At 35.0% G+C, this 23,597-nt stretch overlaps 4 protein-coding genes across 5 annotated transcripts; 3 read left to right on the top strand and 1 right to left on the bottom strand.

Moving 5' to 3' along the window:
- The first annotated feature begins 267 nt into the window (after positions 1-267).
- On the top strand, positions 268-1,546 carry LOC110941189. Its single transcript, XM_022182806.1, has 2 exons — positions 268-862; positions 1,365-1,546. Exons 1-2 carry the CDS (start codon positions 268-270, stop codon positions 1,544-1,546), a joined length of 777 nt encoding a protein of 258 aa, XP_022038498.1.
- Positions 1,547-5,838: 4,292 nt separating this feature from the next.
- LOC110941681 (probable LRR receptor-like serine/threonine-protein kinase IRK) lies at positions 5,839-9,649 on the top strand. Of its 2 annotated transcripts, none has more exons than XM_022183352.2 (2): positions 5,839-7,756; positions 7,865-9,649. In XM_022183352.2, exons 1-2 carry the CDS (start codon positions 6,288-6,290, stop codon positions 9,312-9,314), a joined length of 2,919 nt encoding a protein of 972 aa, XP_022039044.1. In that variant the 5' UTR covers positions 5,839-6,287; the 3' UTR covers positions 9,315-9,649. The 2 variants fall into 2 exon arrangements, with proteins under 2 accessions (XP_022039044.1, XP_022039041.1); XM_022183349.2 differs by having other exon boundaries at positions 5,841-7,774.
- A 9,275-nt stretch (positions 9,650-18,924) lies between these two features.
- On the top strand, positions 18,925-20,552 carry LOC110941691 (pentatricopeptide repeat-containing protein At5g41170, mitochondrial). The gene has a single exon (XM_022183356.2). It carries the CDS (start codon positions 19,075-19,077, stop codon positions 20,434-20,436), a length of 1,362 nt encoding a protein of 453 aa, XP_022039048.1. The 5' UTR covers positions 18,925-19,074; the 3' UTR covers positions 20,437-20,552.
- Positions 20,553-20,579: 27 nt separating this feature from the next.
- Positions 20,580-23,179, bottom strand: LOC110941699 (elongation factor P). Its single transcript, XM_022183360.2, has 6 exons — positions 22,949-23,179; positions 22,795-22,872; positions 21,834-21,940; positions 21,604-21,681; positions 21,284-21,467; positions 20,580-20,907 (listed from the first exon to the last, which is right to left on the bottom strand). The coding sequence occupies exons 1-6, from the start codon at positions 23,055-23,057 to the stop codon at positions 20,789-20,791; spliced, it is 675 nt and encodes a 224-aa protein (XP_022039052.1). The 5' UTR covers positions 23,058-23,179; the 3' UTR covers positions 20,580-20,788.
- Between the last annotated feature and the right edge of the window lie 418 nt (positions 23,180-23,597).

The following is a 23,597-nucleotide window of genomic DNA, read 5'->3' as shown; positions in this document are numbered from 1 at the left end:
AGGGGAATGGTCTTCACCGATCGGTGATCGGTTGCCAACTCCAATTCGGTGAGCGGTGAGGGTGATGGGCGGTGAGTAGTCACCGATTGATTGAGTGTGATTGATTGAGGAATATAGCCGTTACCTATCCGTTGGAACTAGCCGTTTATAAAAAAATTCAACTTTAGTTTATAAAAACAACACCGTTCAACACCATTTTTTACCATTCTCTTCTCCATCCAACTCAATTTTTCACTTCTTCCATTTTTCACTTCTATTTTCTAAATAATGGATGATATACCACCGCTATTCATTCCAATTGATATTAGTGAAGACGGTGATTCTTTCTCAAGCAATAGTAGTTTAATTTTTTTTTTCCAAAATCTTATTAACGAAGCCGTCGAACTGGAAGACATGGGTATTTCTAGAAAAAGGAAATCTATCCGTCGAGATCGAGAGAAATGTCACGAAAACCTTATGAGAGATTATTTTGTCGAGGAGCCCAAATTCAACGAAGAGGTTTTTCATCATAGGTTTCGTATGTCGAAAAGGTTGTTTTTAAAAATTGTGAGCGATGTGCAAGCGAATAACTCGTGGTTTCAAGAGACCCTGGATGCGACTATGAAGAAGAGTTTTACACCGATGCAAAAAGTTACGTCGGCGATTAAGCAACTTGCAACCGGTAGCCCTCTAGACGAGTACGATGAGTATTTAAATATGGCCGAAAGGACTTCCCGTGATTGTCTAGAAAATTTTTGCGAAACGGTATGTAATTTATACGCTTCCGAGTTTTTACGTAGACCTACTAGCCACGACGTTGCGCTCTTGTACCAAGCTCATGAGGAGAAACATCACCTTCCTGGGATGTTGGGTAGTCTTGATTGTACACATTTTGTTTGGAGAATGTGTCCAACGGAGTTGCGGGGACAATATATGAGGGGGGGTCATAGTTACCCGACAGTTATGCTCGAAGCGGTGGCCTCTCAAGATTTGTGGATTTGGCATGCTTTTTTGTGGTCAACCAGGTTCACAAAACGACATCAACGTGCTCCAACAATATTCGTAATTTCTTACTCAACGAAATGGAACTGCACCAAAATGCCCATTTTACATGAACAACCACTTGTGCAAGCGTGGATACTATCTTACCGATGGAATCCACCCTACTTGGTTCGTGTTTGTGAAATCACTTCCGTATCCTCGTATTGTGAAAGAAAAGAAGTTCAAGAGGTAACACGAGGCGGCAAGAAAAGACGTGGAACGGGCTTTTGGTGTTTTAAAGGCAAAATGGGGTATACTCAATCGACCGATGCGTGTTATGAGTGTTAAAAAAATTAGGAGTGTCGTATATGCGTGCATTATTATGCATAATATGATTCTAAAAGACGACGGAAACGCGATTGTACCGGTACATATTCGGGATCCTCCAGTTGAGCCCGTTTTCGATGATACTTTTTATAACGAGCTCATTGATAAAAATACGTATTATAAACTAAAATATGATCTTGTGGGGCATCTTGGAGAACAAGATTTACCCTACCTTTTGGCGGATTCCGACGACGAATAGATAAATTAGGTTTTTTTTAATTTCTTTGTATATTTTAATGTCATGTTATTTATTTTAATTTTATGTAATGTGTTTTTTTTAATTAAAAGTACTTTTATTTAGTTTAAAATATGTTTTATTTATTTATGCATAATTTCTAGAAATAAAAAATATATAAAAAAGAAATATCTCAACATGTGTTTGACCATTGCCAGTGATTGAGTGCAAAATGGAGACTTGATATGGTATGATATTATTGGCTAGAGAATAAGTTAAACACCTTAATAGTGATTGACCACTCCCTCCACCCTTAGGGGGGAGGGGGTGGTCAATACTGATAGATTTCTATCACTCCCAATATCCAATCAAATCATGCCATGTTATCACCCAATATTCTATCACTAATAATAGAATTGTAGTGGAGGTGATATCACTAATGATGGGATTCCAATGTACAAGTATTAAACAACTCATAGATACAAATTACAATGATGTCTCTCTTTACTACGTATGTATGTGTTTAGATGAGTTATTGATTTATGAATGAACTCCATGCATTAATTACACATACATATTAATTACACATACATGCGAAGAAAACACATAATCTTATGCGAACTAAACTCGTGTTGTATTGGAATACAATGAATTTTACAAATTTAACTTTACACATACACAAGAACTTGAGGTATACTTTAACCCTCTTTAATGTCACCTAACTGACACAACACATATTTTTCCCCATTATACTATGTCTCACTCTAAGAAAATGGTTTAATCTCGTTAATTTCATCTAACCCTATTTATGGTTGGTTTTGGTTTAAAAAGAAAAAGAATAATTAATTCAATTTTTTAACATCCGGTTAGCATCTTAACATATAATCCCTTTAATGTCTCTTAACACAATGAGGGAGTGGTGTACAATGCCGGTTAACATGTAGGGGTTGTTTGGCAACATCTGAATGGTTAAGTGCTGAACCAGTAAGAGATCTGAACCATTAAGTGTTGAACCAGTAAGAGGTCTGAACCATTAAGAGACTGTATAATACTTAACCGTTCAGAGGCAAATATCTGACCAATTCAGATTAGAGGTCTTAACCATTCAGACTCTCTATAAATCTTAACCATTCAGCGGCAAATATCTGAATCATTCAGACATCTACTCGTGAAACAAACAATCTGAACCATTAAGTGCTGAACCAGTAAAAGGTCTGAACCATTAAGAGCCTCATTAAGAGGTAAACAAACAGCCCCGTAATGTCACCGTTAACATCCCAAATGTTAAAGTACACCCCATGTCCTAAGGTAATAGGTGAGTGATTATTCACAAACGAAAACACAGTCAAAAAGTAATGATATAATTAGGTAAGTAGACATATGAATTCAAGAAATACTAATTCTGTTAATGAAACACCACCCTTAATATTAATATTAATAAAATCTAATACGGAAGTTGACCATGGCAATTGGGGGAATAGATTAGAGAATAGAGATGTTGACTGACTACGTGTGTAGATGAGATGGGTCTCATTAAAAACCAAATTAACTGCAACGTTACGACGTAATTTATTTGTTTGCTTTTGTTCTCACCGCTTTTTACGCCCAAACCCCATCGAGACCCCCACCCCACCCCCATGTTCCAAATTTTAATTAATAAAATATATCTACACAACAAATTTTAAATTATTTCTTATCTTCATGTAAAATGTTAACAAAACTTATTTTAGTTTATAGTGTTAAATTAGGAAATGCGAATGGAAATATATACGGTACATGACACACGTTAACGACTGCGGTCTATGAAGGAAAAAAAGTGTCAATTTTGCGTTGTTGGAGTCGTGTTAGTAGTTGTATCGTCTAACCTGCTAGAATGACTTATTGATTGCATGATGTTCGTATGAGAAAGTTCTTGACTTATTACTAATAATAATTTTATTATAACCATCTTATTTATATATAAAAAAATAATTATTTATGCATTTCATATCATTGCATGAGTTTTCATTTGTGTTCATTTTGAAGATACCTGTAAGGAAATTATTCATATTCTAACTCAAATTTTTTAATAATGATAAATAAAATTAAAATGAAAAATATAAGAAACGGGGACAAAGAAATAAAAGAAAAGTCAAAATAATGTGTTATTTGTTTATAGAAGGAATATAGATACAAGTACAACAACTACAAAGAAAAAAAATGACAAATAAAAACAAAAACCACATTTACAAATATATTTGTAATTTAGGAAACAACCAAAAGAGGTGCAGTGAGATTTTATTTTGGTAATTTCGTTACTGTGTTTGTCATTTTACTGTCTTTTACCCCTTTGGAATCATGTTGAACAAAGCGATTTTTTGTTTTATTTTTTACACATTATCCAACAATCTCATCTACAAAAATACAAAATTTTATATAAAATTTAGATTTTACTTGGATAGTCATTAAAATAAATTAAGAATAATTAAATGTGTAAGAGATTATGTAAGGTTGTAGTCAATTATTTAAATATAAATAGCAAAAATTTAATAGTAATTTTTTTTGCTAATAACCAACATTCTTACATGTTAATCCACTATATTAAAATAAAAACAAATATAAAGATATAAAATTATTAAAGTGAACATCATCAACACATACAGCACTTATCGTTGTTGTAAGTAACACTACCATTTGAGTTGCCTAAAATGAGTGGGTTTGAGTTAACTATTATATAATTTTGGGCAAAGAGTTAACTATTATATTTAAGTGCTAAAAAAAAATTATAACAGATTATATTAATCTTAGGACAAAACTTCTCCTAAACCTTATACATTTTTAAATTAAAATTAAAGGTTCATTTTAATTATAAAGTTTAAACCCCTTATACATTTAACATTTTTAAATTAAAATTAAAGTTTTAATTCATTTTAATTATTAAGTTTTTAGATGAATTTGAAGTTTAGATCTGTATAAAATAAAAAATAGATCAATTATCTGTAGAAGAGAGACTTATCTGTAGAAGAGAGACTTACGTGGGCCGAGTCGTCGTTGCGTAACATAAAAAAATTGAACGTGCTACATGTAACATGATACCTAATACTAGTTTTTAAATGTTTTATACGTATCCGAGTATGGATTCACACTTAATACACATCACATTAACGTAACACGTATTTTATAAAAAAAAAAAAAAAAAGATTGTTTTGATGGTTGGTTATTTAACATTTTAAGCGAAAAATGTAAACAAAATATAACTTTTGGATTATAGAACATAGAAAGCATGTTATGTCGAATATTTTGACAACATAATGAAGTAGGCATGAGCATGAGGGTGTAAAGAAGCAAAAAATAATCATGTTGTATTTCTTTGGTATGAGTAAATAAAATAATATAAAAAAGATAACGAGGTTGAGTAAAGTTTAATGGGAGGAGTTAATGCAGTCCCACCAGACACGCTCATTACTCATTACTTCTCCTCACTTTTTCCAACCCTTTTTCTTAAATGAATTCAAAATCAAATTCTCTCTTTTTACAATAATATTATTCCTCATCTTAGTTTTTTAATTACGACAAGTGATGAAAATTTAATAAGAGAAAGCAATAAATATTCGTTTTTTATAGTTATGAAGATAAAATTTTAGAACTAGATCCTTTTATTACTATTTTATTTTTGACTAATTATGAGCTAAAGTATTATATTGTTAGCTTTTGATTATGTAACGGTCGTGATTTATGGATCGAAAAATATATGCCTAAAAAGCTTATTTATTAACTAAATATAAAAAATACCTTCGATTTTATTCAATTTAATAAACATCTCTATTTAGGAAAACTATAAATATATAACTTTAATAGCTAAATAACCTTTTCTCTTCTTATCATTTACCTGTCAATGGTAATGTATCAAGTGTATATTTGTACGAAAAAACAAACACAACATCTTCAATGCGGGTTTGTGAGAGCTAACAATTTTTTTAGAGTGTGCTAAGGTGAAAGAATGAGGTAGAGAAAGCGGAGACAAGAGAGGAACACAATATTCCCGTATGAACATAGAATAGAACGTTTTGGTAAGATGCGATGCAGTTTGTGACGGACCGGTCGGAAAAGCCGGACCTAGAGTTTTTGGCCTCGGTTACATTATGCCCAAAATTTGTTACTAAGATGGTTTCTCAAATGAAGTATAAAGTCTTTGAAAACATGCAACTCCATAAATAAATAAGAATAATAAAATAAAAACAAAAAGAAAAGAGAGTGTATTGTATGAGTAGAAATATATAGAAAAAGAAAAGGAAAAGAAAAAGAAAAAGGGAGTGTCTCCACTCTCCTCTCTCTCTCTCTCTTTCTCTCTCTCTCTCTCTCTCCGGCATCCATCATCACCAATAACTCCACCAGCCATAAAGACGGCACACTCTCTCACACCCCCGACATCTCCTTTTCTTTCGCCGTTTTCTTCTCTTTTCTCACTCTCTCCCTCTTGTACTCACTCTATTCAAATCACCTGTTTCACACACTTTCTCCCCTTCTAAATTCCCCTGTTTTCCCACCCCAAACACGTCATTTTCCGGCCAAAAAACCGCCACAAACCCATCTTCTTTTCGTTAACCTCCCATCACGATCCCATTTTCACCTCTTAAATCCAAAACCCACAAAAAATCCCTACTCATTTCCCTCAACTTCAACCCATGACGCATCCAACTTTCCTTCAGGCATTTCGTCGAGCATCTTCTGTCCCCATTTAGATCCGCAAACTAAAATCCTTTACTAACAAACCCAAAACGACAAAATGGGAACGAAGATGACGCCGTTTCATTTAACCGTTACTGCACTGGTTTTATTCCTGTTCTCGACAACAATTCTTGTAACAAACTCGTTGAACATAGCGTTAAACGACGACGTATTGGGGCTAATGGTGTTCAAAGCCGATATTCAAGACCCGTACAATAAACTCTCCACATGGAACGAAGAAGACGACAGCCCGTGCAACTGGATCGGAGTCACGTGCGACCCGTATTCCAACCGGGTCACTGAGCTCCATTTACCCGGGTTTTCTCTCTCGGGTCACATCAGCAAAGGGTTGTTAAGGTTACAATATCTTCACACACTTTCTCTCTCTAGAAACAACTTCACAGGCCTTATTACCAACCCTATTCTCACTCAGCTCATCAAGAACTCACAGTTCATTGATTTGAGTGAAAACGGGTTCTCCGGGTCCATACCCGACCCGATTTTTGTCCAATGCGGGTCACTCAGATCCATTAACTTAGCCAACAATAAGTTGACCGGTCAAATCCCTGATTCAATTGCTTCATGTTTGACTTTGCAAAATATTGACTTTTCGTCAAACCAGTTGTCAGGTGGATTACCTAAAAATATTTGGTCGTTGACTTCTCTAAGGTCAATTGATTTAAGTAATAACTTTCTTGATGGTGAAATCCCACATGAAAAGATTGAGACTTTGTTTGATTTGAGAGTGTTTAATCTAAGTAGTAATAATTTTAGTGGTGAATTGCCTGATAAAATTGGTGAATGCTTGTTGTTGAAAGTTGTTGACTTTAGTAATAATTATTTGGTTGGAACATTGCCTGAGAGTCTGCAGAAGCTTAGTTTGTGCAATGTGGTTAATCTTAGAGGGAATTACTTCTCCGGTGAGATTCCGGAATGGTTTCGGAGTTTAAAAAGTCTCGAAATGTTGGATCTTTCGGTTAATAATTTCACGGGTTTGGTTCCGAACGCGTTGGGTGATCTTGAATCGTTGAAAAGTTTGAATCTTTCGTTGAATCAGTTCACCGGGGAGTTACCCGATTCGTTGGGGAAGTGTGTTAACCTGTCGGTTGTCGATTTTAGCTGGAATATGCTTACTGGAGACGTTCCGGGTTGGGTGTTTGGGTTACGGTTAAAGGGTGTTTCTCTTTCGGGTAATCGGTTTACTGGGAATGTTGAGTTTGGTGAGACTGCTGCGGGTTTTGAGAGTCTTGAAATGTTGGATTTGTCTTCGAATTTGTTTTCGGGTGTGATCCCGTCGTCGATTGGTAATTTCAGTAGGTTGGTTGTTCTGAACATGTCGAGAAACAGTTTGGTTGGTTCGGTTCCGTCGAGTTTGGGTGGATTGAAAGCTGCAAGTGTCATTGATTTAAGCCATAATTCGCTTAACGGCAGCATTCCGAATGAGATCGGTGGAGCGGGTTTGTTGGAAGAACTACGGCTCGAGAATAACTTCTTGATCGGCTCGATCCCGGACCAGATTCAAAACTTGTCGGATCTAACCACTCTGTAAGTCTTGATCATTGCTCAATATGATTTTGTGTTTTAATACGCGATAAAAACCTAACTAAAACTTATAATTTGTTTGTGCGCGTGCAGGAGTTTGTCTCGAAACAACATTACCGGTGTTATCCCAGTAGATATCGCGAAGTTAACTGAACTCGAATACGTTGATTTATCGTTCAACCACCTCTCGGGAAGTTTACCGAAAGAGCTCTCAAACCTAACAAATCTCGTCACGTTTAACGTGTCACATAATGAACTTGAAGGCGAGCTTCCTCTTGGTGGTTTTTTCAACACCATACCACTTTCTTCGGTGTCTGATAATCCGTCTCTCTGCGGGTCAATAGTCAACGAATCATGCCCGGGTGGACACCCGAAGCCGATAGTCCTGAACCCGAACCCGTCTCATTCAGAGCACGGGTCAACATCGTTGAACATGAGTCACAAAAGGATCATACTTAGTATCTCTGCCATTATTGCTATTGGTGCTGCTGTGTTCATAGCTTTGGGTGTGATTGTGGTCACCATTCTTAACCTCCATGTTCGGAACTCGATTAACCGATCTGCTGCGGTTGCTCTCACGTTTTCCGGTGGGGATGATTTCAGTCATACTCGTTCCCCGAGCTCCGATTATGGAAAACTTGTGATGTTTACCGGTGATGCCGAGTTTGTCTCCGGGACCCACGCGTTGCTTAATAAAGATTGTGAGCTTGGGCGTGGTGGGTTCGGGGTGGTGTACTGGACCGCCCTTAGAAACGGGCGGTCGGTTGCGATTAAAAAGTTACATGTACCGAGTATGTCTAAATGTCAAGAAGATTTCGATCGGGAGGTTAAGAAACTCGGGACGATTCGGCATGCGAATCTTGTGTTACTTGAAGGGTATTACTGGACCCCTTCGTTACAACTATTGATAAACGAATACGTCTCGAGTGGAAGCTTGTATAAGCATCTCCACGAAGGAAATGACGAAAATACCCTGTCGTGGAGAGAAAGGTTCGAGATCATACTCGGTACAGCAAGGGGTTTGGCTCATTTGCATCAGATGAAGGTTATTCACTATAACATGAAATCGACAAATGTTTTGATCGATTGCTCAGGTGAAGCAAAAGTCGGAGACTTCGGTTTAGCGGCACTTCTGCCATCGTTAGACCGCCACGTATTAAGCGGGAAGATTCAGAGCGCTCTTGGGTACATGGCTCCTGAATTCGCGTGTCAAACGGTGAAAATAACCGAAAAATGTGACATTTACGGGTTTGGGATTTTGGTGTTGGAGGTCGTCACGGGGAAGAAACCCGTGGAATACATGGAGGACGATGTGGTCATTTTGTGCGATATGGTTAGAGGGGCATTGGACAACGGCCGGGCCGATGAATGCATCGATAGAAAGTTGAAAGGTGATTTTCCGATCGAGGAGTGTGTTTCGGTAATCAAGCTCGGTTTGGTGTGTGCATCGCAGGTCCCGTCAAACCGTCCAGACATGGAAGAAGTGGTTAAAATTCTGGAGATGATTCAGTGTCCTTGTGAAGGTCAAGAAGAGATAGAATGAAAGGGGCAAAATGCTGCTGGCAAAGACTATCGGTCTCGTGTTTGATTGTTTAGGCGACAGATGAAAGCGTGGCGGTACGATGATACTAAAAGGACAAACATGAGATGGGGTCTTTGGTGAGAGCATTTTGCCTTTGTGTTTGGAGGCAAGGTGTTTGATATGATAGGCTTTAGGATCCATACTTGTTGTTTAAAGCTGTTTTTGTTTTTTTGATGTTTTCTATTATTTGTATTGGTGAAAATCTTTGTTGGGTTACAATTGTTCCTATTTAACTCTTTTGTGGATATTTTGTTCTAGGTTACAAAATTAAAAGGGCAAATTCGTCTTTTGCTATACAATTTTTTTTTTTTTTGATTTTCTTTTTGTTCACATATTACAAATTTACTGGTGCAAAATCGTCTTTTGATATAGTGTCTTCTTTGTTGACTAGCTTGGTTAAAAGATAAAGAACAAAAAGGGAAAGAAATATTATTATTATTATTATGTATATTGTAGGCCATAGATAGATAGTATCATGAAACAATGCAACTTTTGACCCATTATACATTTACCAATGGTGTTGTTTTTATGTGTCTACCAATGTTTTTTTTTTCTAAACTTGCTTTTCCTCCCTCCTAAGGCTAACAACCCTTATGGTTACGGGAAGGTGCATGAACATCGCGTCAACTGTGGAGAGGATGGTTGTTCTGCCCATCATCAAGCCAAAAATAGGATTTTGTTTCTACCATTCACAATCGCAATTCGATCCTTAGGTACCACAAAGGCCTCTATTTGTGAGTTGTCATCATCGTCAAGAAAATGCGTATAACAACTTGAAGCCTAAACCCTATTTCAAATGTAATTGGAGAAATAGATGAAAAAGGAAGAGAACATTTAATCTAAACCCTATTTCATAGACGAGCCTAGAGCCGATAGAATCTTCATATTCTAAGCATACGATAATGTTTTCCCAAGGTTTACTTTACCCAAAATACCAATTAAGGGAGATGTTAGGTGGGGATATGATATCATGTGTACGTTGGTGTATTATTTTATTTATTCTATTGTACTTGTGAGTTGTGACATACAAGTTTCTTATCGCATGATTTAATATTTGATTTTAATTCCACTCCAACTAAATCGAATCCATCATCTGATTGTGACTTTAGTAAATCACCATCAAATATTTTTATGTGTGAACATATATATATGATTTGACTGACTTTTCTCCAATCCAATATGTTTCTTGTATTATATGAGATTTATTTTGTTGGTTTCATATTATTAACTAAACAGATTCTAAATGTTATTTGAATGTTATATTATTAACATGTTTCAACATTTCACTCATATAAGCATATTTAGCAGTATATTATAGTTCATGTTCATTTCTTATTGTATGTTGTAACTGAACAACTTTTTCTATCGTAATAAATGTTTTAGAATATATTTTAGTTTTATGTATTGTTTTCATATATGTTTAGTTTTTATCTATATAAGAAAATAACTAATTATATCATTTAATTATTATGAGCTTTAATATTAAATAATAGTTATTTACTTCTACATTAATTTTATAGTTTATAATACATATATTTCAATAATATAAACCAATTTCAGCATAATAACTATATACAGAGAAGGTAAATCAATTTATAAAGATTAAATAAAAGTATCTAAATCTTAATGTGACAAATAGTGCTGTGTACACTAAGTTTAGTAGTAACTTGCCGTTCAATAAAAAGTTTAGTAGTAACTTCGATAAGACTATTCATTATCTTAAAATATGATAAGGGTTTGATGTGATTATTATAAAGGTTGTACTAATGATTGCATACTATTTTAATCTAATTTAGAAAATATGAGTTGATAATCTTGTATTTCGGAATTTGGAAGTGAGTAACATATATAGTTTACCTTGAGTTATTTATTTTTTTTTTATTTTTTTCCAGTAAGAAATAGTAAAATGGATATTTACAATTTCTTTAAACTCATTTCTAAGGTCTATGATGGATAGGAATTTAAGCATGTTAATTAATAATGGTACTTTTTAATATTGGTAGTATTTAAATTGGTGGAATAATTGATGCTTAAAATTGAAGTCATTGGTACAATCAAATGGTATTGGAAGCTTAAAAAGGAATGGGGGACCTAATGAATAAACGAGCACAAGAACACTTCACATGATGCATATGTTTATTAATTCAAACACCAGAGGGTAGGTGTCTTCTTAATTCGTTTCATTATTATTTTTATCTGTATCTTTTAATAACCATTTTACATATATAATTAATACTTAAAATAATGTAAAAGATCCCGCTCAAATAAACTATGAAAATTTCAAGCATTTCAATATTTGAACATCACCCTTGTAATTAAGAACATGAGCGTAAAACAAGATCCCAAAGAAGAGTAGTGAGGCTTGAAACTAATGCTCTTCCTTTGGGTATGAAGCCACAATGGGGCATTAGTTTAAAACGAGTGTAGTTGTATAATTTCCAATAATGTCCCATCCAGTGATTACCCAATTATATTTTTTCTTTTAAAATTAAAATTAATAGTATTTCATTAAATAAATAAAAATTACATAAATAATAAAACACACACAAATAATACTACTCGTTTTAATTTTCATTTTTTTTTATAGAAAATGGTGTGTAGTTTGGATTTGTTATTGTAGGTTTGGCGTATGGTTTATAGAAAATGGAATGTGAGAGTTTGTATATATATAAATATGAAATTAGAGAAAAATATATTATAGTCGTTGAGTTGACCGCTACCAACGGTCATTGGCCAAAATGAATCTCGATCCAGCGTTTTAAATATGTTTTGTATACATAGGAGAATAAAGATGTAATTTTATATAATTTTAAGAGTTTTAAAACATATGTTACAATCATTTAAAATATATTTAATTGACTTTTAAACCAACTTCCCCTCACACTTTTTTAACGGCCACATTTTTTTCATATGTTAATTTTTTTTAAATACATCATAAAACGAACATTTTATTTTCTTTAGTTTGAGTAGAGTATTGCTATAAGTTTTTTATAAATTATAAAAAAATTAATATGTTACATAATTACAATGTTTGTGTTCCCTGTTGTATCATGCGGACACCTCTTATATGTGTAATTTGAATCAAAACAAAGTGATTTAATCATACAAAGTTTAGGAAGAGATTTGGACCAAACATTAGAGTTACAAACCATTGAAAATGTAAAATGGGAACCAACCTTCGTTTGGCATATTTAGTTTGTTTGTTTTTACTGAAAAGCTCTGCGCAAGCTCTTCTGTCTGCGCCGCGCAAACCAAGCGCAGACATTGTCACGCGCAGACTGTTTGTTTTTTCGAAGACGTTTAATTTAAAAACGTCGGCGAGAGCTCTTCTTGGTGCATACTTGGCCCAGTCATTTCTAAGATCTTCTAAGGTCTGCAAAGAGTTAAACACCACCACTCACCATCACCACCTATCACCACCACCACCACCACCACCACCTATCACCACCACCACCACCATTGTTCACCACTACCGTCCACCACCCACTACCGTCCATCACCACTACCACCATCCACCGTCCATCACCACCACCACTGTCCACCACCCACTACCGTCCATCACCACCACCACCGCCGTCCACCACCCACCACCACCACCACCACCACCGTCTACCACCATTGCTGTCCAGCACCACCACCACGCACCACCACCGTCCGTACACCACCACCAGTTTATTTTAGAAGTCTACATACGTTAAAAAAACAAACAACATTCTTATTGCAGACTGCAGAGGTTTGGTCCACATCTTCTTCTACAGATGTGGTCCACAGACTACATACATTTACCTCTTAAAAAACAAACAACACCTTAGAGTTACAAACGATTGAAAATGTAAAATGGGAGCCAACCTTCGTTTGGCATATTTAGTCTAACTTATCTATATTTATTTTTTAAGCTTCAATAACTTTTTTTATATTTTATTATATTTTAAAAAGTTATGCCAAAAATCGAGAATATATGTTATTTTTAGTTTAAGTATAATATTGTTATTTTTTTAAAAGGGCTTTAACTAAGAACGATGATGTACTGCTGATAATAATAATAATACATAATTATAAACATAACGACGTGAATTAAACACAAAATGGTGCGTAGTATATATATTTACACACACACTATGCATAATTATATACATATTTTACGTAGTTATATACAGATGACGCATAATTATATACATATGTTGCGTAATTATATGCATATGGTACATGTGTGTAATTATATAGCCCTTACCAAAATACACTTGTCATATCCTGGTAGCTTCTAACACTTTAAGTAGAAAACACATTTGAGAGGAACCAACTCTATATATATTGTTGGAATTCATCCTCACTACTTGTACTTATTTGCGGTTTATAATAGATTCACCGGGGTAACCCTTTACCCAAAAAACTCTATATATATTGTTGGGTTTATACATATAGATAAATTTATATACTTTTATAATTTAAAATGATTTTATAATAAAATATAAACCATCATTTAGTAAAAAAAAATCTTATCATGTTAATGTTGGAAAAGGCAAGTCTTTATGGTTACTTCTAATGAAAACATTTGTTCAAACATCATAATCACTACATGGAATTCTTAAGATTGATGATGATGGTTATTATTCAGTCTTGCTTGAAATGCCTTTATGTTCCTTACAACAATCAATGGCTCCACCAGCTCTATAAGTAATCTATGTTTAAAGTTTGTACACCGATACAACCTTAATCATTTCATTCAATTTTCCACTTAATAGCAACCACCAAGCAAAGCAGTACACTTATTTTATCAAATAGGTGTTTGGCCTTGTCGTACGTTCATAAATTGAACCGTATACGACATTCTAAATATGCCTAAACCATCCGACTAGTTTATATTACGACCACTCTAAATAATATAAATTGTCTTAATGACTATAGTATTAAGGCAGAGGTCCTTTGACACGGTTAGAATAATTTCGTTATATGATTAACTCGGTTTGATATCATTTGTGTATGATAAAGTGTTTTATCATTGATTAGTGTAACGATATGGCGGTGATCACAATAATATATATTTGATAATTGACACCCAAAATTTAATAAGAGTAAATTACTATTTTGACCCATATGTTTTAACCAATTTAACCCTTTTAGTAAAAAAAACATCTTTTAACATATCGGATTTTAAGATTGCATTTTATAACGGTTTTGGCCTCTAACATTAACCATATTACTGTTTTCTAGTTAAGACTAAGGGTAGTATGCTCCTTTTATAGCTTAGGGGTTGTTTGTGTAAGTTTTAAAATTCTTTTAATGTTTTTATTTGTATAATTACTGCATTATAAAGAAATTTTTGGGATAAAAAAATAATTTTATCACAATTTTAATACACTTAAGGGAGTTTAGTATCTATCTATACTATATAATAAAAGAAACCAATTAAGGGACACTTGTCATCACATTAGACCATGTCTTATAGATAATTGTTATTTTAATTTTATTTATTCTAATTAATTATAGATAACCATCCTATTAAATATTATTTAGTTTAATATCTTATGGATAATTATTATTTAGTTTAATCTCTTCTAATTAATTATAGATAACTCTCCTACTAAATATTATTTTGTTTAATCTCTTCTACTTAATTATTAAAAATATTATTTAGTTTAAATTTAATGCATACTTCTCATTTATAACATTATTTATTTGATTTTCTATATCATATGACAGACACCTACTTTTTAATTGTAATATACAAATTTACTCTTATTCTTTTCGATGATGTAATTATCTCTAATGAACTTTAAACTTTTACCATAGTATATATAATGCTAGACATAAAATCAAAAAAAAAAAAATCGATGGCATCAATAACTTAAGACATAATATAATTATATGTATAATATGCACTTTTCAATAAAATACCAAACAAAATTACAAATATAAAATCATTGATTTTACTAATAATAAAAAGTCTTAATTGTTTTAAATTAGATTTATTACGGGTTTTTTAAATATAATTTATATTTTATCACTCAAATGGCTGCTTATTTGCTTCTTGAATAACATGTTTGACCACTGTATATTTTTTCAATAATCATTTCTGCAATCACCATATCTATCGTGTACCGAGTATATCCCTTAGTTTTTTTAAATATAATTTTCTTATTATTTGGTATATAAAATCATATTTATTCAAACCGTGTAATACACGAGGGTTTTTAAAGATATAGCTTTTTTTATTATTAGGTAAACAATATTACATTTATTCAACCCGTGTAGTACACGTGGTTTTAAAGATATAACTTTTTTTTGTTACTTGGTATATAAAATTACATTTATTCAACCCGTACACTATGATTCCTATAGATATAATTTTTTTCTTATTTAATATATAAAATTACATTTATTCAACCCGCGCAATAAAAGATGTTTTTAAAGATATGTTGTTTTATTATTTAGTATATAAAATTCATTCATTCAACCCGTGTAATACACGGGGTAATAACCAAGTTTTAATATAAGAGTAAAATTACCCTTCCGTCCTTCTACTTAACCTATATATTAGAGTTTATAAAAAACATTGCTTGCCTAAAGAAATATTATCAAAAAAAACCCTTATAAATAGAGAAGAGTAACTCAACAAAGTCCCTTAGCGGCTTCTTTTAGCTGCGCCGATGGGCCCTTTGGCCTGTTTGGTTTTAATATTGTCTTGGTTCATAGGCTAAATGTTAATACTTAGTAGGCTGGTTAAAAATTGAACTGAATTGAAAATTTTGGTTTTGGTTATGACTCAAAACCATATCAAACTAAATTAAGCTAAGCTGTGCTCACTCTGATTTTAGTCGAGTTGAGCTCAAGTCTCGAAATAGCTCCATTTTGAGCTCGAGCTGAGCCAACTCGATTTGAATTCAAGCTAAGTAGTATGTGAGGGTCGAGTGCAACCCTGAAGGGGTATGGTCCCAAAAAGCCGCGCAAACCTCTGCCCAGGTTACGCGCGGGACCATACTCCTTATTGTAACAAACTTGTTACCAATATCCTCGCGCAGCCTACATCACATTACGATCTATCTCGCGCGAGGCAAGGCAGACAAGAAGCTCAGATATCAACACTTAGCATAAATAATGGTATAAATGAGCACACTAACCCCGCGCGGGTTAGTTGCTGTCCAACAAGAACCACTCAGTAGGGAAGCACACAGCTACCTACAGTGGTACACAGGGTACAAGTGGCAGTAAAAGGAGCCAATGAGCGTCCAGCAGGCTCTGGTCAATCGTGCGCCACGATCGCCTGAAGAAAAGTACACAAGGACGCCTACATGGCACCAATCAAGCGACGGAGACAACTGTCCCACGATCTCCACTTGTCTGCTGATGACAGAAGGACAACAAGGCCGACAACAATGACACGTGGCTCCAGTCAAGGTGCGCCAGCACCAACGAACGTCTAGAAGCCACTAAGCGGTCGATGCCAGCAAGGCAAAGAGCATATCCGTTATGTTGTCCGTTTATGGCCCAAGGCCCATCAGCCCATAACCTCTTACACCTCTCCGGCTATAAATAGAGACCTCATTCCACAGGTTAAACATCCTATTCCCTCTACTCTCACTCTTTACACTTAATTACTCTCAAAGCGGTCGCTTATTCTCACGCCGGAGCCTGGTTAAGAGGGAAACCCCCACATTCCCCTCTTAACGAGTAACGGTGTTCTGTTTTGCAGGATTGATTACCAAGTCGGAGCTCAAATATCCTTAAGAAGATTAACCATCATGAATGGAACATAAACCAATCTAATTAACTCCTTAATTAGATCACTGTTTCTTCAAACCCCGATACAACTACAATCCGAGTTTAGTCGGATCAACTAGAATAAAGTTCGAGTCATTTATATTAAAATCACCAACTTATGTTTTGTGTTCTCCGCAGCATTGCACGAGCTCCTCTTTAGTTCTATACAAAGTATTAGAGGATTCACATCCCATCACCTCCATTAAATCCCAATTTTAAATTTGAGAGAAAATGACCAAAAAAAAAAAGCGAAGCATAGGTGATGTTGAATAGGGCTTACTAACGATTAGGAATGCTATCTGTTAAAAGCGAAGATAGGAATCTAATGTGAATGCTCTCTGTTAAAAGCGAAGCATAGGTGGTGTTGGATGAATTTACTAATGTTTTTTATGTTTTTTTTCCAACACCTAAGAATTAGTTTTAGCTTTTATTGTTTACTTTATATAATTTTAATGTGAATTGTCTCGTTTATTAAAGAAGTCATTACAATGAGTATCATATCAAATAATTTTTTTTAATAAAAAAACATTTATTAATGCGAGTATTCTAGATAATTTAAAACTATTGGTGTCCATAGTTATTAATTAAAAAATCACCATTTGAGTCAGTTTAACCAAAATCACGATAGCTATTAAAAAAGCAACAACTAAAATTTTCTATGAAGATTATAATTAATTTCATTTATAACTGATATTCAAAAACCCACCATTCAGATATTAGCTTGTAGAAGTTGGTCAAAATTCAGTAAAAACACTATTACTTAAAAGTTCTTAGTTATACTAGCATTTTTTTCGAAATTAAACATAACAAACAAGTTTTAATCATCATATGAGATGTTTCCACACTATAAGATACCTTAGAGCATTCACATCCAAACTGGTTAGGCTAGTGGGTATGGAGAGCCTCATCCCCAAGGGGATGAGCCGCCACGTCAGCACCACGTAGGCTTGGCTTGGAGGGGATGGACCTAGGGGGTGGGGGATGAGCCCCTTTATGTATATATATGTATGTATGTATAGGTTATTGTGAGAGAAAGGAGGCCCGTCCTCTCCGGCTGTGGGGAGTCGCTTTTACCGAGCCGAGCCCAGGGGGCGGTGTGGGGGACCGGCGCCGGTCCTAGCCGGGCCTCAGCCGGCCCCCGTACCCTTTAGTCTTATGGGTGGTTGGAAGTGGTTGTGAGTAGAGGAGAAAAAAAATGTTACTGTTCATCAGTAAATTTGAGAGGACACTATTCATCATTTATAAATTTTTAATATATTTTGAAAATGATTGTGAGTAGAAAAGAGAGAAAATGTAATGATAAAAGTATTATTTAATTGAAAAGGAAAGATAAAAGATAGTGATTTTTAGTGTAATATAGGGTAAAATATGGGGGGGGGGGGGGGGTTGAGTGTGAATGCTCTTAATGGTGTCCAAGTTGTCGAACACACAGAATGTGAGTGGGGAAAAGAGAGAGATGGCCACCCATGAAGTCGTATAGATAATCTATCGATTGTTTGATTTCTTTGATTATGTATTCGATGGTATAAACTTTAAGACCAGTTTTATAACTTAAATAAATTTATATGTTGTAAAATTTGAAATTTTAGCAAAACAAGTTTTATAAATTTAATTTAAAAAAATTAGTCACAAAACCTTTTTCTATAAGATTGTGAAATTATAAATGTTTTAACTACATATTAAATTGTTTTTTAACAAATAAAATGTTTGCATTTCTTTAAGGCTCAACTCACTAACATGTTCTTCAGTCTTATCTTTTTCAAAGTGGTAGTCAAAAGTTCCTTCAATACAAAATTCTAGAAAAGCAAAGTTTCACCAATTAAATTCGTGTAGTTACATAAAAAATTTACTTGTTTTCAACCACACCACATAAAAATATTTATTCTTATTTCAAAAAAATACTCTTATTTCAAAAACTTACATATCCTCAACCCTGGCCTCGTCCCACTTCACTCCGGCCAGCATGAATTCTCCGGCAACACCCCCACCAGCGTCTTCCACCCTATTCTTCACCCCACCAAAACCACCACTCCACCTCAAATGCAACTACCAACCAACAAACAAAACCAAAACCAAAATCATCCACAATTTCACCAACAAAATCAAAACCCAAAAAATCCAAACTCTAACAGACTTCAACCACCTCTTCATGAACATGGTATCAGCAAACGAACTCGATCTCGCCTACAAATTCTACTCCAATTTACCACATTACAACTTATCCGCAAACAATTTAACTTTATCCATACTTATTAACTGTTACTGCAAGCGAAACGAACCCTTTGAAGCTCTAAAAGTGTTGCAACACATGATAGATAACACTTTTACAAACCCTAATGTCAAAACATTCACTCAGGTTATTAACTCCTTTTGCAGAAAAGGTAGATTAAGTGATGCATATAAGGTGTTTGATAAAATGCTTGAGTTGAAATGTGACCCCACCATTAATACTTATAATTGTTTGTTGAAAGGGTTGTGTTATGTGGGGAGAGTTGAAGAGGCTTATGAGTTGTTGGTGAGACTTAAGACGGGCGATACTGATGGGTTAAGGCCGGATGTGTATAGTTTTACTGCGGTGATGGATGGGTTTTGTAAAGTGGGTAGGACGGATGAGGCGTTGGAGTTGCTTGATGAGGCGGTTGAGATGGGGTTGGAGCCAAGTATCGTGAGTTATAATACTGTTTTTAATGGGTATTTTAAGGAGGGTAGGCCGTTGGAGGGGTTTGGTTTGTTGGAGAGGATGAAAGAACGAGGGTGTGCTCCCGATTGTGTCAGTTATAGTACTTTGTTGCATGGGTTGTTGCAATGGGGGGAGGTTAGGGCGGCGGTTAAGGTTTGTAATGAGATGTTGGAGCTGGGGTTTGAGGTTGATGAGAGGATGATGAATACTTTGTTGAGAGGGTTGTGTAGGAGATCAAGGAAGGAAAAGGAGTTGTTGAAAGATGCGTACCAACTGTTTGATGAAATGTCGAAGAGAGGTTGTGGTGTTGATCCTTGTGGTTTAGAGCTTATGATTGAAGCTTTTTGTAATGGGAATGAGGTGGACAAGGCTTTTGTGAATTTGTGTGAGATGGTGAAGTTGGGTTTGGTTCCGAGAGTGTTTACATTGAGTATCGTGGTTAGGGGACTTTGTGTTGAGGGGAAGATTGAAGAAGCGATGTCGGTTTTGGTGTTGGTTTGTAGGGGGAGAAGTGAAATGTTTGAAAGGGTCACTTTTGATGTTTTGATTAATGAGATGAATCGACGGGGCATGGTAACGCATGCCAGTTGTGTATATTGCGTTGCGCTGAAAAATGGTGTGATCCCGCTTAGGAAGCCTAGATGATGAATTTGTGTATGATCTGTAACTTTAAAAGTTCGGCCCTTGTAAAATTCGGTTGTAGCATGAGATGTTTTTTTTTTTTTTTTTTTTTTAACAGAAGTTGATTTATAAAGCTAGTGTTACACGTACACCAAGTATCCAAGTAAAGTTTAAAATTTATAGGTATATAAATAATATTATTTACCCTTCAATAATCATTTTAAAGAGTACGTTAATTAAAGATCCATAAATGTATAGCAGAACTCTCTCAAAGCAAATTTACTAACATGTCATTCTAGAATCTAAAGGTGTAATAGAAGCAGAGCAAAATTTTTCTGCAACAAAAAACAATTCATCATCCTTCCTGTTCTGCAACTCATACGCGACTTACATACTGCCCTGTTCTTGTATCCACAATAATTTCTTGATCTCTGTCTACAAACAAAGGAACATAAACAATAGCACCTGTTTCCACAGTCGCTGGTTTTGATCCACCTGCCCAAAACAACAATCGATTAAAACCACCATACGATTGTTTCTGATCTACAAAACCCCTCTTCACTAATCTAGGTTTTAAAAAGTGTAGGCACAAGGCGTTTAGGCTCTAAAAGCCGAGGCGTGAGAGCTTCACGTACATGCTCTACGTACAACCAGAAGCTGCATCTCTTACATATCAGCCTTTTTGTCTAGTAAACCATTTATAATTTCTTAGCCGTTTGGTCGTTTTACAGTTTTGACCCACAGGTGCTGCCTCAGGCCCTGAGGCGTTTTCCAGATTGCCTAGTGCCTTAGGTGCACTTTTTAATACCAAACTTGAAGGGTACTTTAGATATTTTATTAATTGGAAGAAGAAGAAGTAGTAATATATTACCTTGAGCTGCTTCACCTTTGGTACCAGGATCAACATCAACTATTTTGACTTTAATCTGTAACGGGACCTCAAAATCGATAACCTTTCCCTTCCAAAATAGCAAATTGCAGTCCATGCCTTCTTTTAGCCATTTCTTATTATCTCCCATGTCTGACTCATTAAGACGAACTTCCTCGTATGTAGACTACAATACATTACACAAAAACAAAACATCACATTCTGTATGATATCCCTTATACATAGACTATGCATTTTTTCCTTTCTTCAAACATTGTCAAGTTGAATTATTATTCATTAATAGAAGAAGTTAAAGAAGATACCAGATCCATGAAAACAAACTGTGAACCATCCTTGTATGTGAATTGCTTTGTCTCCTTAGTGACCTCAGCTTGTTCAATCTGACAACGTCATCAAAAGAAGATAAAACGGGGTTAAGAATGTGCACTTTGACTTTTGATCTCAAAATGACAGATTCTTTTAAGTTTTGGAGAAGATCTTAAATACGTAGACCTTTGACTCCAAAGAGTGAAGCATTTATATATATATATACCTTACTTCCAGCGCGGAAAGTTTTCTCAACAGAATTTCCTGTTATATGATTTCGTAGAGTAGTCCTCACATATGCAGCCCCTTTACCAGGCTTCACATGAAGAAACTCTGAAGTACATCAAATAAGAAAACAAACAAAATTAAAATAGAATGAGATTAAAAGGAGTTAATAATTACAGAATAATTCAATAATTATTTAAAATAACAATTAAATACAATAGTCTTTATTAAACTAGGTGACACTTATCACCCTGGATATCTGTTTTTATACTAATTTCTGAGCCAATTCAAGCATATTACATACATGCCAATAACATGTAGCGCTACATATTTTCAAGTATCTCAACACTACACCATGGGCTCATGGCTTCTCTGAATAATGCCCTCTTTATGCTTATATGCAAGTCTATACACTTTACATACACAATATGTTGATCTTGATGTACATTACTGAGCTGATCATAAAAGGAACGTGTTGCTACTCATATCTTCTGTACTTGGGAATGCTAGACACCTAAAAAGTTGATTGTAGCAACACCTCCTCACGTCAAAATACAGAGCTATGTCAAGAGAGCCGGGAATGATAACTTGAGAAAGTTTATTATTGTAATAGTACCCACGATAAAACCATGTATCAAGTCCTCCATCCATGAGAGGGCCAAACACATTAACTTGTTCTAAAAAACGGCGTCAAACGCGCACTAACGAGATTCTGTCTGGACAGCTAAAAGTGGTCTGGAACTAGCCCGTAAAACATGTCTTCTAAAACCCCTCCTAAAAATTATATGTATATGTACGCACACCTATGTATTGAAAATATGAAGAAATAAATAATATTACAAGTATAAGACATGATCAATAAAGTTGAATATAATAAACCAACAAGAGTAATTCCACGCTACACTTTACAAACAATCAATCATCAAGTGGCTGGGCTGGGCTAGGAGAAATAGAAAAAATACCTATAACTTTCCAAGGAGCTCCATCTACCTCTATGTTGGAACCCACCTTTATATCATTACTAGAAAATGCATAAATCCCTGCATCAATACCCCAATTCAATTACAGATGAACCCTAATTAATTATTAATTAATTTAAAAAGAAGAAGTTTGTACTTGGGAATGTCGTCGTCGATCGGCGTGGGGAAGTTTGAAAGAATTTGGATGAAGAAAATGAAACTGAAACACCCGAGTACAACTTGAATGGTATCATCATTGTAGTCATGATTCTTTCTTTATGGGATTTTCAGTTTTCACCAACCGTTATCAAAAAACAACCCAAACGCACTGGATAAGGGGGTTGGTTTTCTCGTTTCTTTCTGATGATCTTTTTTTTTTTTTTTTTTTTTTTTGATAATTCGATTCAACCCTTCACTTTGTAAGACCGTGGGGTATGTTGGGGCAGGGGTTTCGGGCATGGGTTGACACGTGGATTTTGAGGGACACCGTTGATCAGTTGCATGTTGGGTCGGTATGGCGGGGCGTGGCTAGCCCGCATGGGTTGGCCACGTGTTATATATTTTTTTTCAATTATTATAAAAATACAAACAAAATAAAAAAAAAAAAGCCTAGCCAACCCAGCCAATGAGAGCCGGCCACGGAAGACCACTAGGCCCGCCCAACGCCCGGGCTGAAACCCCCGCCCAAGGGGCCACACTGAAACCCAAGCCCACCCGAGATGGTGATTTAGGCGTTTGTACCCAACCCATGCCACATATCCCATAGTCTAAGCTATTTTATTTAAAGTCAAAATGGGCTACTAAAA

The sequence above is a fragment of the Helianthus annuus genome, chromosome 1 (assembly GCF_002127325.2).
Source record: "Helianthus annuus cultivar XRQ/B chromosome 1, HanXRQr2.0-SUNRISE, whole genome shotgun sequence".
NCBI classification, from domain to species: domain Eukaryota; kingdom Viridiplantae; phylum Streptophyta; class Magnoliopsida; order Asterales; family Asteraceae; genus Helianthus; species Helianthus annuus.
Note: the sequence above shows the minus strand (reverse complement) of the source record. Positions and strands in the feature narration are given on the sequence as shown.

Excerpts from the sequence above, each read along its gene's own strand:
- LOC110941189 (XM_022182806.1), top strand. The coding sequence starts at position 268 with ATGGATGATATACCACCGCTATTCATTCCAATTGATATTAGTGAAGAC. Across the intron at positions 863-1,364 it reads GATGTTGGGTAGTCTTGATT|ACGACGGAAACGCGATTGTA; the intron begins GTACACATTTTG and ends TGATTCTAAAAG.
- LOC110941681 (XM_022183349.2), top strand. The coding sequence starts at position 6,288 with ATGGGAACGAAGATGACGCCGTTTCATTTAACCGTTACTGCACTGGTT. Across the intron at positions 7,775-7,864 it reads TTGTCGGATCTAACCACTCT|GAGTTTGTCTCGAAACAACA; the intron begins GTAAGTCTTGAT and ends GTGCGCGTGCAG.
- LOC110941691 (XM_022183356.2), top strand. The coding sequence starts at position 19,075 with ATGAATTCTCCGGCAACACCCCCACCAGCGTCTTCCACCCTATTCTTC.
- LOC110941699 (XM_022183360.2), bottom strand. The coding sequence starts at position 23,057 with ATGACTACAATGATGATACCATTCAAGTTGTACTCGGGTGTTTCAGTT. Across the intron at positions 22,873-22,948 it reads ATCGACGACGACATTCCCAA|GGATTTATGCATTTTCTAGT; the intron begins GTACAAACTTCT and ends GTATTGATGCAG. Across the intron at positions 20,908-21,283 it reads CAAAGGTGAAGCAGCTCAAG|GTGGATCAAAACCAGCGACT; the intron begins GTAATATATTAC and ends TGTTTTGGGCAG.